Source organism: Vanessa tameamea, chromosome 15, assembly GCF_037043105.1.
Source record: "Vanessa tameamea isolate UH-Manoa-2023 chromosome 15, ilVanTame1 primary haplotype, whole genome shotgun sequence".
Lineage (NCBI taxonomy): Eukaryota > Metazoa > Arthropoda > Insecta > Lepidoptera > Nymphalidae > Vanessa > Vanessa tameamea.
In genome coordinates this window covers 6,800,611-6,820,918 of record NC_087323.1, presented here as the reverse complement: position 1 = coordinate 6,820,918, position 20,308 = coordinate 6,800,611, and the positions used below count along the sequence as shown (strand labels likewise).

General features: G+C 32.3%; 1 protein-coding gene across 1 annotated transcript in view; it reads right to left on the bottom strand.

The window, feature by feature from the left end:
* Positions 1-2,150: 2,150 nt before the first annotated feature.
* The window catches only part of LOC113399176 (serine/threonine-protein kinase SIK2), a 39,714-nt gene continuing 21,556 nt past the window's right edge, over positions 2,151-20,308 (bottom strand). The window contains exons 4-9 of the mRNA XM_026638253.2: positions 18,158-18,273; positions 17,175-17,345; positions 15,873-15,996; positions 6,440-6,669; positions 5,808-5,974; positions 2,151-5,538 (exon numbers count right to left, since the gene is read on the bottom strand). Coding sequence (XP_026494038.2) covers positions 3,096-5,538; positions 5,808-5,974; positions 6,440-6,669; positions 15,873-15,996; positions 17,175-17,345; positions 18,158-18,273 — 3,251 coding nt within the window. The 3' untranslated portion in view covers positions 2,151-3,095. The remainder of the gene's footprint in view (positions 5,539-5,807; positions 5,975-6,439; positions 6,670-15,872; positions 15,997-17,174; positions 17,346-18,157; positions 18,274-20,308) is intronic.

Here is a 20,308-nt window from a genome sequence, read left to right as displayed (position 1 = left end):
TACGCAAGCGATTATTGAATACATTCTAAGTCAGCGTTTTCTTTTTAGGTTAATACTAATCTCGATGAGGAGGTCGAATATAAACGTGCTCCATTATACTTATCAAATTCCAGTAATGTATTAGGAAATAGTAACTACAATATTAATACCAAAAACATCAAATTTAGTAAGTGTCAGCTGTCAGTCGTAAAATAAAACAAAACATTTTTTTCAACCTGAAATTCAAATACCTATACATACAAAATTGATATGTCTAATTTATTATAAAAATTCTAGTTAGGGAATAATATGACGTTTCTACGAACATGATTCACACATCTATTTAACACACGGGTACATTTTTTTTTAACGGAACAATTTAATTCGTTATACACAGTATTTCGTAATACCCGGTGATGGTCGTGAACGGGCCACTGATCTGAATTGACACTGAATTCAGTCTTGTTTTACAAAAAATATTTTTAGGAGGTAGTTTTATATACAGGGACTCTATATGCCATAGTCACTTGAGCTATAATTTTGATTTTTTTATTGTTTTTAAACGTAATGTATACTCCTATGAACATTTCAAAATAATGTTGGTCTGTTTATAATATTCGATGTGGATTATTTGTAATGAGAGACTATTTTTCACTTTTTATTGGTGTTGCTAATACGAAATTTATATTCTAGTTGACTTAACCAGAATGGTATTTTATATGTAGGCAGGAATATGTTTTTCAAAACTATTTCATTTACGCAAGTGACTATCGCAAATAAATGCAATTCAATAAAAATATTTTAATTAGGTGTAACAATTTAACCTATCTTCATATTGTCGCATTGCTTATCACTATTAGATATCAATTTAACATTTATTTAGGAATACAGATCCCATGCAGTAGCAAATTTCACAGGATTATTTTGCATTTCTAATAAGTTTTAACATGATAACGTTGGAATGTATGAATACAGTTGGAATGGAGCTTATTATCCAATATATGTTCATAAGTTATAACGTGTTAACAATACCGTATTACATTAATTGGTTCGTTTAAATTTATGTTAAAATTTATCTAGGTGCAAATATAAAGACTTTTGACAAAAAATAAAAAAAAAACATTAATCGTATGAATTATTTTTCATATGTATTAAGTGTTTGTTACACTTGTTTTGAAATATTCATTAAATAAATATTCATAGCGCCATAATAGAATATAACTCATTATTTATATTGACTCCATTTGCTCGGTTAATTCCAGAATAGGGCTCTCGCTTAGAGGCAGCATGTTGGTTGATGGTGGTAGGCTGTGGCCTTGCCAGTTGGACTGAAATAACAACAATTGCAATGTATTTTATATTTGTAAATATTCAATTAAACAACTCCACAAAGTATAGCCGGTATTTGGTGACTTTATACAGCTCTGGTGACATCATGAAATTTCATAACTTGATTTCGCTCAAGTGATTAGAGGGGGCGGGGTCATTTTTATATTATGGTAATACAATCATTGAAAATAATTCAGGGTATTTAATTAAAATGTGACTTACAAGCAAAATAACTCTGTAATTGTATTATCTGAATAAGAAACCAATGTTTCTGTAATTCTGTATATAGTGAAATGGAATAAATAATTGGCAGTGTAGTCAAGACCCATGCTTATTTAAGTGTACCTAAACTAAATTGAATTTGCGGTAGGGAGGAATTGGCGGAAAAAGTGTATCCGTTAAAGAGTTGGCTGATTTTGATAATACTATTTGCATAATAAGGCGATTCATGGATTGCGATAAAATAAAAAAAAATCTATTATATATTATTATTTAAAAATGTATTTTTAAAGTATTTTGATTATTTTTTTTTAATTATTTAAATAACAATAATAAATCCAATGATAATTAAGAAATCAGTTTTTGTTTAATCGCGACCCTTGAAGGTCATTTGTATTTGATCACATTAGAATTCCATAGGGATGAAATTTCACAAAATTCGGAGCCATCTGGGAATGAATACTGAAATTCAGTTTCATTTTCAAAGGAATTTCATTACCTTGTTCAAAATTGAGATATAAAATTAGCGGTATTTTATACTATTGCAATTTCTCTAAGTGTGCATGCTGTCACGTGATCTAATAAGAAGCCAAATAATAAGGTGATAAAATAAAACAAAGAACTTATAAATTTTACATTTACTTGTATTTTAAATAAAACTTGCTTCTAAGTAAAGCTATCACATCTTACATAGATTTACAGTTATAGTTAGCAAATAATAATAAAAACCTGTATACAGACTTTCACAAAGAAAACGAATTTTTCGACTGACGTTATCTATAGTGGCCATAATAAATATTTACTTATAACTAATCGAAAGTATGTACTGTTGGGATTATTATGAATAAATATGTAGGAACATTTTAAGTGATGCTTGCAATACATTACAAAATGCAATTTATTATTATACATTTATCATAATACAATATTTGGCAAGTCAATTTAAAAGTATTGGAATTTGTAAAATATTAGAAGTTTCGTACGTCAGTACTCATTAATAGGAATGGATGATGAAGGATAATCTTGCATGTTTTGAGTATAAATTGAATAATTGAATACAATCAAAGTTATACATATAAACATTGATAAAACTGTATAAACATTTTACAACTATAAACAATATCGTAATGTAGTGAAATGATTATTAAAATTTATTCATCTTACTTATCGGCAGTTTATATAAAAATGGTGATTTAACGAGACTATTTATTTTAAAGCACTAGTTATTGTCATGCATTCTAGAGTTCATGCCTTCGGTGATTAACAATCATCAGTATCATGTTCAGCTTCGTCACTAACGAATACGACTACAGTGAGACGATGAGACCATTCGATGCGGCTGCGGCAAGTCGACCCTCCACAGATTAATACAGATCGGTCCGTTTAGCACGCTCTACATGCGCATATTGCATAAAATGTACATCCTTTATTATTAATATAGCAGCACAACAGTTAATATACTCGCATTTAAGAGTATTTGAAGGTCACAAACGTGCGCAATGTGGAACGTGCAAATATCGACACTATCGACACTACCGACACTACGACTACTCCTAGGTGGAGATCTACTAGTTGATCTGTTGGAATACCTGGAAGCAGGCCTGCGGCTGGAACAGCGCGGAGTTCCACTGGCCCGGCCACAGCGGCGCGTCCGCGTCGCCGTCCTCGCGCCGGCCCGCCAGCTCCGAGATCTGGCACGCGCTCTGCAGGCTGGACGGCAGGTTGGACCAGTTCTCGTTGCCGAGCCTTTCCTTGTGCACGCTTATGTCCATCGAGCCCTGGTACGTGAACTTGGCCTCCTCCCCGCCCTCCTCCTTGCCCTTTATCCGATTCGGGTCCTCGACTATCGCCTGAAATGCGAGTAGATCCCTGTTCTCGGTCTCGGTCAGCGGGAGCGGCGGAAGGATCTGTTGCTGCTGAGCGATCTTGTAGCTCTGCTGCCTGAGCATCTGCCGTCGGCTCAGGCCGACTTGCAGGCTGTGGAGGGCGCTCATTTCGTGGGCGGACAGGTTGGGCGGAGTCATCTGTTTCTGAAGCAGCTGTCGTTTCTGTTGGAACAACCTGTGTTGCATCAGTTGCTGCTGAAGCGGTGGTTTGCTGACCTGCGACAGGGACGCCCCGTGTGTCAAGTCTGAGCTGTCTTGAAGAGCGGCGACCATTTTCGGACTAGCCGGCATAGGAGGCGAGGTACTCGAATAATTGAATGTTTCGGGAAGGCTTATACGTTTAGAGGTAGGGTTTTTGGTGTCCAAGAAATGCGGGGTAAAACTTGCCGCAAACTGGTTGTGCTGTATCTGTCTCTGTGTCATCTCCTCGGCCGGAAGCGACGACTGATATTGCGTTTTAAGTTTTTGCGCTTCTTTCTGCACGAGATGAAGCTCTAGAACACCTTTCGCTTTGCAATTTTCATTTAACCTTTGACTATTAAAAGCTAGGGTATTTTTTTGTGTATCATTAGACTGTGCCGCTTGTTGTGCAACGAGACCGTCACTGGCGCGCCGACCTTCTCTAAAATCCACGGGACTTCGAGTTATTGCCCGAGTACAGTTCTTATTGGCGGACTGGTAGTTGATAGGATTATGTCGGGCGATAAATCCAGTGCCAGTCGTTTTATTATTATACGAAGATATATAAACACATGGGTGCATAGGACTAGTATTAACTAGGGAACTATTCTCGTAAGCTAGCTTATCATCATTGGACGTGCAACTGGGTAGACTGCTGGCTAAATCGTTTGAACAATCGGACAACTGATAATCGATACTCTCGAAAGTGGAGAAATTACTCTGCGAGGAATCACAACTAAGATTTTGACTGAGGCTTTTGTTATTAAAAAAAGTCACTACACCACTACTAGAACTCGAACTAGCGTAGGAGCTCAATCTGTTCGGTACTCCACTTTGAATGTTTGGAACATCTTCCATATCTGTCTCGCAGCCCTCATCGGTCGATGATGAATATTGTTGTTGAAATTTTGTCGGTTCAGTTGTACCAGTAGGAAGAACCTGATTAAACGCCTGACCCGTGGTATATCTATTCAGAGAAAATTTACTATCGGGTCTATAGAGAGTATTGGGTAAAAAATCGTTCGGTGCCAACGTAGCAGAATAGTTCGATTCCGTCACAGGCGGTACGACTGTCGTCTGAAGGTAGGAATAACTTGGAAGATGGTGGTTCATGTAATCCTTAAACGGAGGTGTACTGTTCTGTAACCGATTAAGTTCTTGTTGTTGGGCTTGAGAAACTAGTCTACTTGATTCAAGTGGCTTTGGTTGTTCTAAAACACTACTCAGTTTCGTATCTGTAAACTGAGAGGGTATCGGACTAGTGCTTAAAGTTACAGTACCCTTTAGGGGTAATGGTGATTGTTGTAATGTGTTCATAAGTTTCGCAGCTTCGGAACACATTGTAAATGTAGTGGAACTCGGTAATTTTATGGTCTCTACGTTAAAATTAGTCGCTGAAGCGGAGTTTTGGAGAAAATTAGCTATTACACTATGATCCGTTACCGATGCACCTCTACCGCCATCGATGGCGCATTTCGAATCAAAACTCGACGAAGTCAAAAGTCTACCGTCTGTGGTGGCTTTGTGTGTTTCTGGTCCCACTGTGGTCGACTGCTGTAACAGACGTCGGCAATCTTCGCTAGACTGTTTAAGTATATTTTGCTGTTGCTCGTACGCAGATGCGAGCAGTCTATGCGTCGGGACCGTGGTATCACTCAACTTTGCACCTAGCCTTTGATTCGATTGAGAAACATCGACATTTCTTAAGGAGAGCAGCCTCGTGGAGTCCGTTTCCTGATTCCTTGTGGCTTCGAGATTTGCGACTAGAAAACTTCGGTGCGTTTCCGAAGGGTCAGAACTTCGCTGGAGAAGTCTCTGCTCGGTCATGTTTACACCCGCTAGGGACAGCAGCCGCTGCGTTTCCGCTGATGAGGCATCGGCCGGTGCAGCTGGAGCGGCTGTCGCTCTGTTGAAATCTCTCGATTGTTCACCTGCATGCAGCAATCTGAAAAATAAGACAAAATAATTCAAATAAGCTAAAAAATAAAAATTAAATATAGCAAACTTGACACCCATGAAAGGACAGGCTAATTTTTTATGCCCAACACTAGACGACCGAACCTACAAATCATTTTATCTATCCATTTTATTCACCGGGCGGTGTCGGTCGACTTCGTGGCTTCAAGAATTACGAGTTCATAATTTTTCCACAGGCACAAATATTTGATAAAGAACATAAGCGAATATCATTGTATGTAAAATTAAAAGTCGAACCTATTATGGTGTTCCCGTCGTGCGTCGTTCTCTCTGGCCAGCGCCTGGTCCGCGACGGACGAGGGCCGGCGCGTGGGCCTACGGGAGTCGCCCGCGCGTGCGCGCAGACGCTCCAGCAGCAGCAGGTAGATGGCCGCGTGATGGTCGTAACTGTTCGAGCGAAGACTCTGGTGGTGAAAGAAATTGTGTCGTGATACCCCAGGTTTGCTGGAGTCCTCTACTAACTGATCTATTCGGATACGAAATTTTGACCACGGCTACTTCTTTTATTTGAGAATATTGTGTACTTGATTAATATTTTGTAAAACAATCTGCCTTATTACTAATACAATGTATCGTAACGACTAATAAGCAATTATATTTTATCTATATCATGTCTAATAATATGTCTAGTGACGTTAGCTTTAGTTTCTTTTGTTATGATAGTTACACTTAGTTGTTTGATGTGTACATTTTGTTGACGCGCTTCTTTGCTTGTTTTAATAATAAACATTATAATCATTATGAAAATTAACATATTTTATTTATTAAACAATAATAATACCGAAAACAATTTAGTGAGGTGGTTGATCTTCACATTTTTTAATTCAAAATATTGTGTGTGAATGAAATATGTTGGTAATTTAACTTACTTCTTTAGTTTTGACTGGATCAATGCCCAAGCTCTGCATGAGCCGAAGCACTTGTTCATTTGGCTCTTGAGTGTGATGTGCGACATGCGCAGGGCTTCTCATCGGGTCTGCGGTTATAGAAGGTACCGTGTAAGGCTCCGCTGCCATCCAACGGTGTTTCTTGATTTGATCTATAGTATACCGCTTCATTGGTTCAAGGACTAGCATCTTGCGAATTAATGACTCGCAGTCTGAAATTTTAAATACAAATATGTCATTATATAATTAATAGTGTAAAAAACTATACTATTCTCTACTAATGATACAAATGCTGACTGATTTTATAGATTAAATTTGGTGTGGAGATAGTTTGAGTCCCGGGGATGGATATGTCCTATTGGTAAAGTTTTACAAATTTCCCGTAGGTAAAGCAGGTATAGCTAGTAAGTAATAAATAACAATAACTGAAAATTATATTATTATTATTATTATTTAGTAAATTCAATGTTTCGGAACATCACGAAAAAATTTAAAATCATATCAAAATCTCGTGTAGTTAAATCTTTATATCCAGGGTACATATAATCAATCATTTTCAATCGTGAAAACAAAAATCGAGCTCTATTGTTAGACCGTTAAACCTACCGCCTAACCCTATATACTCCTATTCTTTATACAATAACGTTTTAATTATTACACTAGGAATTCCTATTTTAAATTATACTCTGACGCAAAATTAAATAGGATAATCCAATATTTATTCTCCAGTATCACGTTCGAGCGTAACTTAATGACGTCATTCGAAGGCGAGGTAGCGCTTCAACCCCATCGAAAAGGTCAGGGGACACGAATGACGGAAAAGACGCCTTGGCATTGTACTCGTATCATAGCCATCGACTCGTGAAAATGGTTCACATTTACGTCACACATATCACATCAGCTAAAGCATTATACAAAAAACATACCGTATTGCTCGCAACAGAAAAATTTATATATAACGTATTCATTTGAAGGAAATAAAACATATTTTTCTTTTTTAATCAATAGTCGTCATCCGGAAGCCCTTGTTCGGTAGTTAAAAGACCAAAAAGGTCCTTGAGTAATTCCTGATACAGACCTATTAAATGTTATTGATGACACACTACTAACGTAACGCGTAGTTACTAACAAAACAACAAAACGTTAGAAAAATATATAAATTACTTATTTCGTCTGTTTTTATAATTGACATTCCTTGATCACATGATGTTCCTCTAAAGGTAAAGTGTACATATAAACTAATATATCGTTTTTAGGTATTGCTATTTACGTATTTATTATCGTTTGATCTTAATTGTACTTATGTAGTCACTGAGTCTATAACGTGACTACGTTAGAATGACGTAAACAAAAGCTGATAATGAATCTTTTAGAATCTCCGTGTTAGTTTTAGTTTTATAATGGTAAGTTACAATTACACACAAATATTCCATCATCATCTAAAATATATTTAAAACGTAATATTATCCAAATAACATAATTAGGGTGAGATACAAAAACGTACTTATTATTAATATAGGTACATATATTCAGTAAAACCCTATACATTCTAGCAGTATGAGACTATATCTGAGACCTAATTTGAATATCGTCATCATCTAACAAATATGTTAAATATGCAGTAGATAATATCTTAGGCATCAGGCGATATAGTAAATATTTGTCAAACGCTCAAGCTACTGGTTATAACGTGAGTACACTAATGCCATAAATATTCGCTGTCGTCAATTGAGCAATATATAATAGAGTATTTTCTCTGTCTTATAAAAAAATAATAATCGATATTTCAGAAAATTAGATTTTTAATAAGATAATAAACAAATTAAATACATACATGGTTTATCTAATTATTATTTACATATTGGTTAATATTTCTTTTGTATTTAATTAAACAAACAAAATATAAACCGGTTAATATGAAAAAATTAAAATTAAATTAAAAAATTAAATTCTTTCACGTGCCCTCTTAGTTAAAAAAAAAAATACAAAGTAGTTAATATTATTTAATCAATGTTTTCTTTTAAATACTTTTAATCCTATAATCACCTCGTTACATTTGAAAAGTTTCTTCACGAATTAATTTTGACGAAATTATTTAGAAGTTATAAAACATTTTTTTTTATTCCGACTGCCTTTTACATGTACTATTCAATCATTAAAAGTTCGTAATGTCTCTTGAACAAAGTAGCTACTGGACATATATTCGGAAAAGATCATCTGTAATTATTTTATATATAAAAATTCAAATGCGTCATTCAAACTAAAATATGGGTAATGGCTTTCTTATGCTGAAAGAGAATGACGCCCGTCGATGAATAAATAAATCCCGTATCCACCGAAAATAATCTTATGTAAATATATCATTCTTAGCGAGAGGAGGATATCTTTACTTAGCTTTAAACAAAACATAGTTTCGATTGGAGTGACGAATTCAATTATAAATATTCGCTTAATTATAGCGCGCGCGAAATAGAATGTGCGTCTAAATCCTGCAGTTTGCGCAAAACAAAACACGCCGCGCATCAACTTGGAGTAATTTTGTACTATTTTATTTACTTGGTTCATTTCCTCCTAAAATAAAATCGATGACTAGTGAAGTTTTCGCCAGGCGATTCTATTAATAATCGCTCGGACGCAAATATCGCGTGCTCTGCCTGACCATTGACGCAATCGTGTGAAAAATGTGCGGGTGTTATTTAATAAAATCGTGGAAAGCCAGTGGGCGCCGTAAGCCATGTTGTGCCATGAACTTGGTGCAGTTTACGAGCGAAGCCGCCGCGCCGTCACCGGCGGTCACTGATGCTTGCCAGCAACTAATCGCTGGCCATAAAACACAAAATGTAAACACGACACTTGTGACGCACTTCGAATCTTTCATCTTATTCAGAATTTAATTAGAAAATAATATATTTTTATGCAAAACCACAATATATCATATATCTGTTTACAGGAATATTTTCGTGTTTTTTCATTTAGATTTTCTTTCTATCATCGATTAAATTAATGAGATTAGACCAATATATTAACTTTGTAAGAGTCGAGCCTTTTAAATAGGTACAATACATTTAAATTTTTAAAAGATTAATCTTTATTTTGTGTATGTTCTTATAAATACATCGACAATTTTTTTAACTAACATTGGTATTAACGATGCTAATCTGCTGCAAAGTATTTCAAATTTAATAAAATATGCTATAAAACTGAAAAAAAAATTAAGAATGCATAATTAAGCTTAGACAAAAATCTTTTTTACTATTAACGACTGCTATGACCGCTCAGCGCGTATTTACCAACATGCGTATTTCATAATTATAAATAAAAATAATAACTCATTATTGTATCTACAGCAAATTTATATATTTATTATATTATTAATTTACCTCACATTAGTAATAGCTAAATAAGTGTATTTTATTTATTAGTATCAACAGCCCCGGCTTCGCACGGGTACAATTTAGTAACAAACAAAATTATATGATAGAAATATAATTGATACCCCATAGCATTCGGGAATAATCTAGCTTTCTACCAATGAAAAAAATTATAGAATTGGGCCATTAGTTCCTCAGATTATCATACAAAAAATTAACTCTATAATATTAGTATAGAAGTACAGATATAAACCTATAGATAGGTAGGCTTTGTACAGGACCGCCTGTGAGGCACCAGTTATGATTTATCCAACCACCAAACATCAAAACTTTGCTTTGCCGAGTTGAATGTTTGGACAGTGAGTAAGAACGTGTACGTGACAGCGTGTGCACAAGAGATATAACATCGCAAACATCACAATCGAAGGTGTAATATATGTCGCATAAGGTAACCACTTACCATTAAGTCATTAATTTATAAAATAATAAATTAAAACAATAAAGAATCAGTCTTCGTTCAAACGAGTTTGTATTTATCATATGTAATGCATTTGCACATAAGTTAGCGTATCAAGATCGTCGCGTGTTAATTGCTTCACTGGTGTAACATATACGGATTTTCTCATTCCAATGTTAATTTCTTAAACGATATTTTCTGTTGTTTTTTTTTATGACAATCGTATAAAGTAAAAGAAAATATCAAAATTGTTTAAAGTATATCACCATAGAACTCCAGATTCCAGTGTAATTCTTTAACGATTTATAAATTATCGAGTCCCCTAAACTCACTGGAAAATTTCCAAGATGCGCTCATTCTTTAAGGAATATGAATTATTCATAAATTACCTTACGTATGGAGTCAGGTGAGCTCGTTAGGTGTAAAACATTTTAATTTTGCAACATGAATACATACTTCAGTTTAAACAACCCGTGGGTACTTATCACATAAATAAAAGCAATAAGTGACGCGATACCTGTGTTATTTTTTTTTAAATTGAATATTAACCCATTTTTCTGCAACGTATGTAAACAAATATATATAATAAAATATATTTTTTATAAAATGTGTTCAATCGATTTAAGTTAACCTACTAGAGTAAGACTATTTTAGTTTTTGAGGCAAATAAAATAGTTTTGCCGGTAGATATAGATTAAAATCAATACTATTTTTTGAGTAAGCCATCTATCACTAAGAGTAGGGTCCATAATAGCACTTTTGATATTCAAGATTAAATTCAATGTAAAGCCCCCTGTTCGGATTGAACATTGTATCGACAAAAATCTGCAACAAACTTAGTAGTTACTATTTTTTTAATTAATCATTTTATTATTAAATTTAAATTTACAAGTACCGTGTATAAATAACCTATATATTTAAGTAATGTGTAATAAACCTTATCTATTAATGTTTTCAACATAAGATTTAAATTTAATAATGGCCAAAATTAAATTTATATTACGTGATTGTTATATATAAAGTCTATACTTTCTTGACATTATTGAAGTGTGATACGACCTAGTATTGCTAGCATAAATTACTCAAATTGGCTGGTTACACAACGTGAATAGTAGTCGATAACTGGATGGATGAGCTTATTGTGCGCGAACTGTGTTGAAACTCGATATTATATTTTTCAACCCAGTAAACATTATAGTCGGATATCATTGGTTATAATTGCAAAACTTGCAGTTATAAACATTTCAAGAAAATACATATATATCATGTGTTTAATTGACTGTTAATTTGCAATATTGTATTGTGTGTTAATAGAGGCAACGATTCATTTGGTTATTAATGTTCTACGTAACTAACTACAGCGTACTAATTAAAATATATATATTAATTGAATCTACCTAAAGCTTGACAGAAAATCTTCTTATTCAGTAAATTGTCACAGCCGTAAACAGTATTAACTTCTTTTACCGTCGATACGTCGCCATGCCATGAGAAATAAAATGTCTTGTAATTATGCTGTCTATCGTCCTTCTGATATCGTCGGTGCCAACTATTACGAATTTGCTTATTTGGTCCTAAACTATGAAAACAACTTTCAGCAAAACTCAGAGGTCCATTTTACTTTTATTGAATTGCATTATTTCAACTGTTAATAATAGTGCTATGTATTTAAATATGCATTCTACATTTTGGGAATTCAAGTCACGTATCCCATAAGGTTTTTCCTTTAGCAGACTCGCTGCCTCCAGCGTTAGTCGGGCAAGGCCAAGACTCTAGGGATAAATAGAGTCTACAATATACAGCAGCCTTTTAAATAAAATAGTAGGTACCACTTGATACTAGAGGCACTAGGTCTTTTTTTCTAACTGCCTCTTTCCTTTCCCACGTCGTCCATAAGGTCTTTTACAAGAACGAAATAATACTTTTTGTAACTGTTTTGTTCGGATAGAAACAATCGTCGATAAAATAAATGGTGGACTTAAGATAAATACACGCGTACCTATTGAATTTACAATGATCTTAGCAAGAAACAAGCAATGTGTGTCATAATATATTTTTTTAATTTTTTATTAAATTTGTTGTAAATCAAATATTTCTATACTCAGTATTGTTCATAAATTCAGTATGTTTATATAAAGTCATTAACATTTCTTGCGTCAAACCTATGCTTGACGTTTCAGCGTACGTAGAAGGCGTCAATAATACTATTTTTGGCACGACCGTCATCAGCATCAAGGTGTTTACTGAATGAACAGAAGCAAATGCACTGAAAAAGCGACGTGTCTTATTTTACCTACTTTTACTCATATTCAAATATTTACAGCTGTGAAGTATATATAAAAAACTTAAGATATCTACATATAATGTTTATATTTTTTAATATATACATATCTGATGACGCCTTTTTTAGAAAGAGATAGCAACACATCTATTTGGGTATGATGGTATCATTTATTTTATACGAACTTCCATATTAGCGTATTATATATATATTTTTAAGTTTGGTAAAGAAAAATTGCAGAAAAACTTAGTACATATTTCATATTTTTATTTTTTATCATATGAATAGATGTTAGATAAATAGATCTTGTAATTTTGTCTCGACAACATTGGGGAACTATTGTCAACTGTCACGTACAGAAGCTACGCTGATAATGATTACTTTTAATATATATTGTAAAACAAAAGAACTGCTGTAACAATAATAAGCTTGCTTGGCAATTAATTATGAAGATCTATTTGTTCACTTCATAAAGAATATGAAATAACAATTAACGCCATTATCAGATGGTAGTTCATCTCGGTCGTATTACGTAAAAGTTACCTCGGTAATAAATTCAGAATTCAATACATTTTGACGTATTTGTCGTAAATTATTAGCTCTGTAGACGATTATCGTCAGACAACATGCATTTATAGCGACATAAAGAGTTAATAGCCATGTCGTATTTGACACAGCTGCTACTTTTAAGTGCAAATATCAGTCAACACCTTAAGATTCTTTCTTCAAAATAGTTTTTGAAATATTCAAGTCATGTTCATTGGGCGCCACAAGAGTAAAATTTCAAGCAACTCAATATTTTTATATGTATTCATCGTATGTAACGTTAAAATCATACTAGTGTCTGCACGCGGCTGCGTTCTCGTGTAAGGGGCTGGCGTTACACCTTGTCTGTAGCCATATGAACACGTATGCATAATATATGATAATCGGTTGAGTAGTACAAACGTGAAAGCGTTAACAACAAACAAATAAACTCAGTTTCGCATAGTTAGGAATTGACAATTAATAATTGATTTTAAAACTAAAGATTTAAAGGTACTTTTACCTTTATATATTGTTTATTATTGTATGTACTCTCATAGTATATCGCATTTAATTTAAGATTTCACGGCCGTACTCGGAGTTAAATTACATTAATCACGTCACACCGTATATTCAGAAAAGTGTTAAAGCAGCGACGCACAAAAAATATGTATTTTTTTAGAAAAGCAAAACTGAAAAATCATACTTATTTTAGGTGGCTTCATTCATATTAAGTCTATTAAATTCATTCAATAATGAGTTTAGATTCCAAATTCGATGTATGGTATCTGTAGAGTGTAGAGATATAGATATGTGTATCTATGTGAACAAGACAAAAAATAATGCAAAACATTTTTATAGTCTGTTTCGCACATAATAATTTTCTAGTTTATGAAAACGTAATGTTTACGAGCCGTGTCTGCGGGATGCATGATTGAACAAGGTGATGACGCAAGTACATTATCGAGTAGCTTATCGATTTCATTATTTTTTATCTGTAATTTTGGTTAGGAAGATTCACGATAATACAACCTTATTATCATTAACCTTCAACTGGACGTCAATTTAAAAATACTCAAACAACAACTCATTAAGGTATTTATTTAAAAATTAAACAATTATTGTGAGATATTGTTGTCATTTGTTAAATGTCATGTTCATCGATTATATTATATTAATAATTATTAATAAACTTCTATAGATCCTTATTACATACAAATTCGTATTTACGAATCTTTAAAGTTATTTTAAAGATTCGTAAATACGAATTTGCGGTATGTTTCACAATTTCCAATCATTCATTAAACCTGTATGGTTTGATATAGATTTATTTACACAAACTGCGTTGCCGTTTTCTACGTTCACGACTGTTTCATTTTGATCTGGAATGCGAAACTGACTTGTTTTTGCTCAGAAATTCCTTTACTTCATATAACGACCGCGTTAAGTCCAATCTCGGGTATATATGTTAAAGCTCAAGTTGTTATGAATGTTATTTGTCATTTTTTAATGTAACACACAGTTACATTACGCATACAGTTATACAATAAAATACGTATAAAATAAATATTAATCAAGCTAAAACCAATAAATTTTCCACTCATTACTGCTTGATACTTTGTTAATATTGACTATTTATGTCACCGATGTTTACACCCTTTTTTTTAAATGCCTAAATTATTATACTTATAATATTATTAGTTTCTAAAATAAATATATTAAATAATATTTTTTTTTATTAAATGTCGATGTCGATTCAATTATATAATTTATCGATACAAAATTCACAACTTCTATTTTGTAAGTTATAGTGCCGATTCGATTACTGTGAAGGTTGCAATAAAGTATAAAAGAAAATCCGTTCATGAAAATAAATTATGTATGACAAGTATTCGTAAAAGAGAGGGACTATTCAATTACATTAAACTTGGCAAACGAATGACTTTTAAATTACTGAATCTCGATATAAAGATATATATGCATTTATTCAAAGAACACTTATGTGTTTGCGAAGGTCGCAGATTCGCAAATCTTAAAAGAATTTTGTTTACGTGATATGACTGATATTATTGAAAGGGTGCACGTATTCAAGGTCATATAAAAGGTCACGTATAATGTTCTTACTTAAAAGCACCAAATAATTATATATTATAATATAAAAAAAAAACAAAAATACAGATGAAATTGTAACAAGAAGTGATGTGTGATTTTTTTCAGTACCATTCATCAAGCATCGACTGCTTCTTGTTACAAAATTACTTTAGAAATTCAATAAAACAATAAATTTCGATAAAAATAAATCGAACGTTGTTAATCGATTCGCCACAATAGAAATAGAACGTAATTACGATAACAAATAAATATTCTACACGCATACTTAACAACCTATTTCGTAAAACTAGTTCTACGACTTGTATTTAAAGTTTTCGTCCTTTAGTTTCATAAGAGCAAGGGAGACAATTTCCATTTAGCAATGTGTCTGTCAAGATCCATCCGCATTAAATCTCTCCAACTTGCGAAGTAAATTACTTTGGATTAATACGTTAGTTTATTAATCCAGTTTCAGGCTTCTTGTTTATAACAATGCCATTTACTATTTCGAATGTATTAATGTTGTTTTCTTTTTTGATCTAATATAATAAAAGAAATTTAGACGATATTTTCATACATCGTTAGGTTAGGATGTGTGAAAAATATACGCAAACAACGAAATAATAATAATGATGATCATGTTGCAAGGAAATAACAAAAGAAAACATTAAAACACACAATATCACTTACCTTCGCTCATAAAGTAGGGTATTCTAAACCTTCCAGAAAGCACTCTGTCCCTTAGCGATTGAAGGGTAGAGCCGTCGAAAGGCAGCGCCCCGCACACCAACACATACAGCACTACCCCGAGGCTCTGAAAACCATTCACATCTTGAAGTGGAATACGTAAGATAGTCTTTTGGCGCGACAACTCGGATAATTACAACGAAATTATTAATTGTACGTCCGATTCAATACATTCCGCAATAAGGTACTACTTAAACTAGCCATCATTCACAGAAAATATCACTAAACGGGAGTAAAAGTTCACTTTTCAAACGACTACCTAAAAATGTGTGCAATGTTTACACGGTTCAGGTTTGTATGTAATTTCTTTATTCCGTCAGAACTTTTAAATGACTCAAGAGATTTCAACGTATTGAGTATAGTCAGAATTATTACTAGGTATATTATTACAGACACATTATTTTATTTTTAGTTAATTTTTGACAATCGTGTTATTTATTTTTATAAATTTTCATAATTAATTCTTGGTAAATAGACGGAACAGAGTGTTCTTGATGGTTTTATTTATCCGATATAAAATGTTAAACGTCATTATAAATTATTTTATACATCAAATCGTATAACGTCTAATGATTAAAGCTCATAAAATCACCCAATACCAAAAGAGAAACCTTCAAAGTGCAGTTTTGCACATCTGTTTAATTTCATAATTTATTTCTTATTATACAAGATTTTCTTAAATGAAACGGTTCTTTTAGCTCAATAGCAACGTTAATAGCATTTAAAAGGCATAAATTATTTCGAAAGGAAATTAAAGCAGCTCGTTACGAGTAAACTGCGAACGTTTCGTATTAAAAAAACATCTAGGCAAATGCTACCAGTCTTATTGTCTTATATACCAGTCTTACTAACAATGAGCTATAATCATTAAATTTAGGACATGGTGGAATAAACTATAAAACTTCTATTCAACAGAGGAGGAGGTTTTTTCTTAGCATCGGGACACTTCTAAGCTGTTCATTTGAGATTGTATTCAGTTTCAAAGTATATTAGTTTAAATGCAAAAGTTGAGCATTTCAAAATAAAACTTCGACGACTTTTTAAAAAAATGATGCATATATACAATACTAAAAGGTTAAGGCTAAACAATAGATCATTTGTAAAAAAACATACTCCTTATGTATAATATATATTCTTTCTTGTATCGGTGTCTTAGACAATAAAAATAAAGATTCAATATATATAAAACTATGCCAACGATGTAATTTCTTAAGAAACAGTAACAAAAGAAAAGCAATAACATACCCATATGTCAATTTCAGGGCCGGTGTAACGTTTTCCCTCGAAGACTTCGGGCGCGGCGTACGGCGGAGACCCACACCACGTCGCCAGAAGCTCCCCCGTCGCATAATAGTTGCTGAACCCGAAGTCGGCGATCTTGATATTCATATTCGCGTCCAGTAACAAGTTCTCCGCCTAAATGAGAAAAGTTAGATCGTTCAGCACCTATACACGTGCTCCGATTAGATAATAACGAGATCCATTACAATATTTTGGAACACGATTTTAGAAACACTTTGATAGAGAACACTATCTCTGTATATTTTTAACGAAATTATAGTAGCACGTCATAGAATTTAGTTTTATTTTTATATGTTTACAAAGCCTAGCATAACGTACGTATATATTTTTTTTTGTTGAAAAAGTATGAAAGCCTTTTCTACTTATAACGTTTCAAATATGAATTGTTTAATTATATATCTTGTCAATATAGAGATTAAAGGCTTCATAAAAGTATTTCTTCGGAAAATACGATACGAAACATACGTATAAGTACATATATAATCCTTCCCATCCAAGCTTAACCGACAAGAGCAACGGCTTCCGTTGTTATCTTAACGTCGAAATTTTGTGTACTGTCAAGTTCTCAAATATTTATATAAGATAAAACATGTATCATCCTTAATTTAAAAATATTTCTATACTTTTAATTTACACAAATGACTTAATTTTATACTGTCTAAAGTTTTACTTATCGACTCATACTTGTATACTAAAAGTATTCAAATTCAATCACTTTCTTATTGATAGTCCAAACAAAAAACTACAACCGGTTCTGGGAAAATAAATATACTGAACTGAGAATAACCAACGAAAGGCATTTGTATTTGTTTACAATTTCTGAACATAGTAAAAGAAACTAAGATAATAAACTACTAAAGTATATATCTAAAAACAAGACGATATTCTGACAAAAATTTAATGATAACATTTCTGAATACACCAACCTTGAGATCCCTGTGTACAATCCGCCTTTCGTGGCAATATTCCACAGCGGATAAGATTTGCCAGAACTTGCGCCGCGCCGCTTGCTCCGCCATCCGGCCATACCTCGCTATGTAATCTAAAACAAATTGAATTTGACAATAGCTTTATTTCAAACAAACACGAGACGCGAGAATAATAAAATAGTTTAGACTTTCATATAATAATTCTAAATATATTAGATACGTATGTATTATAATAACGTTTATCGCTGACATATAAAAGCTTTATAAATACACAATATAAGCAAGCAGTGATAGTAATTTATATTCTATTCCAGTACATAATTCATAACTCTAGTGAACTGAATTATTTTCCTATATATACATTTTTTAAGCAAATATGACATATATTTGCTTAAAAAATGGTATAAATTTTATGAAAACAATCACAAAATACAAAATATTTTGTGATAGTTTTCATAAAATTTGTATTGATTATATGTATATAAGTTAAAATGGAATTGTATATAATGTGATTTACATGTTTGCATATAAATAAAAATAATTTATGTTTATTATTTCGGCGTAAATGATTTACAAACAGAAATGCCTTTTGAATTTTTATCGTTAATGAAATCGTATCGTTAAATTTGCTTATTTATAAGAAAACGATCTTTCGGTTCTCGTAACATTTTTTTAAGCAAATTGTAGATATAAATTTAATTAGTTCATTAGAAGAATAAAAATAAATTATTCTTAAATGAAAGATGAACCAGTTTTAAAACATAGTTTCATATGGAAATTAATTTAGTTAAAAATTAATTTAAAAATAAGAACTCCTTATTAATATTAATTAATATAAGAATTAACTTAATATCTCAACATACAATTACATCATTGACGTAAAAACATGAAAGTCTTAAATAGGATTGCATTATAATAAAAAGTAATAATTATATTATGACGATATACTGACTTACGTCAATGCTATATTGCTAAGTTTTATTTGATTTGATGCAATAACATTTTAATGGTAATATTTTTATAAAACAGACACTTAATAAACAAACAAAATATTGAATATATTAACGCGTTATTAATATAAACGGCGATTCACTTTACATTTAAATGAAAACGGAATATGCGCTTCATAATTAAGTGATTAAACTAAGTACTGTATTTAATTCTATCTACATTTATTTTTCGATTTTGTTCCGAATGACATCAGCGGGCGCAGGTGCATTTGTATAAATTATTCATCCGCCCAACGCTCCCGCAAGTAGCTAGCATGGCATTCAATGTTTCCGACATAACCTTCCTCGACAAATATGTGAATTATTTAGCCTAAAATAAATATTTAATATTTTTAAACGCAAGTGAAGGTTCTATATTGATTTTCATAAGCATAAGAAGAACTTTCAAGAGATTCTCATCTTTATTGTGTACTAATTTAAAAACCAAAAGAGATAAATGCTTCCGCAAACTTTACTCAATTTTTACTTAACTTAACATTTACTTAACATTTCAACGAAGCAGTTTGAGATGCACAAATACTTTAAAAGCTATACGTTAAAATTGTTATAAAAGTACCGTCAAATCTGCATAAGCGAGGCAACGATGAATACCAGTAAAATTTGTAAGAGACACTTTACATTTTCGGGTCCACAATAAAACAAAAAGTATATTCAAATCGCCTTATTTTCATCTCTTAGCAACAGTAATGCCGTTTGGAACTGGATTTATTTAATCTTGATTTATATTGATTTAAAGGGCGACGTTGCATCCCCTCAATCTGTTTTAGCATACTAAAGTGTTTGTTTCTAACATAAAATATCATCTACCGATCGTTTTAAAGTCATATTATACGTATAAGATCAAATAAATATAGCCATATCGAGCTCTTTATAGTCAAAATTATTTTATATTAACTTTTTTAGTGATATAATAAAAATGTGTCTTGTAATATATATATTTATTTAATCTTAGAAAAAATATTGAAGAATAAAAATATAGTCGTTAATTTTTAATATATCTACAAATAAAACGAATATAAAGTAAGTATTAAGAAATCTTCTGGTTACAATAAATCATAACTTATAAGTAGCCTATTTTTTTCTCTATAATATTTCTAATCAGCTTGTAAATTGCCAACACGAGAGAAATATTTCTATC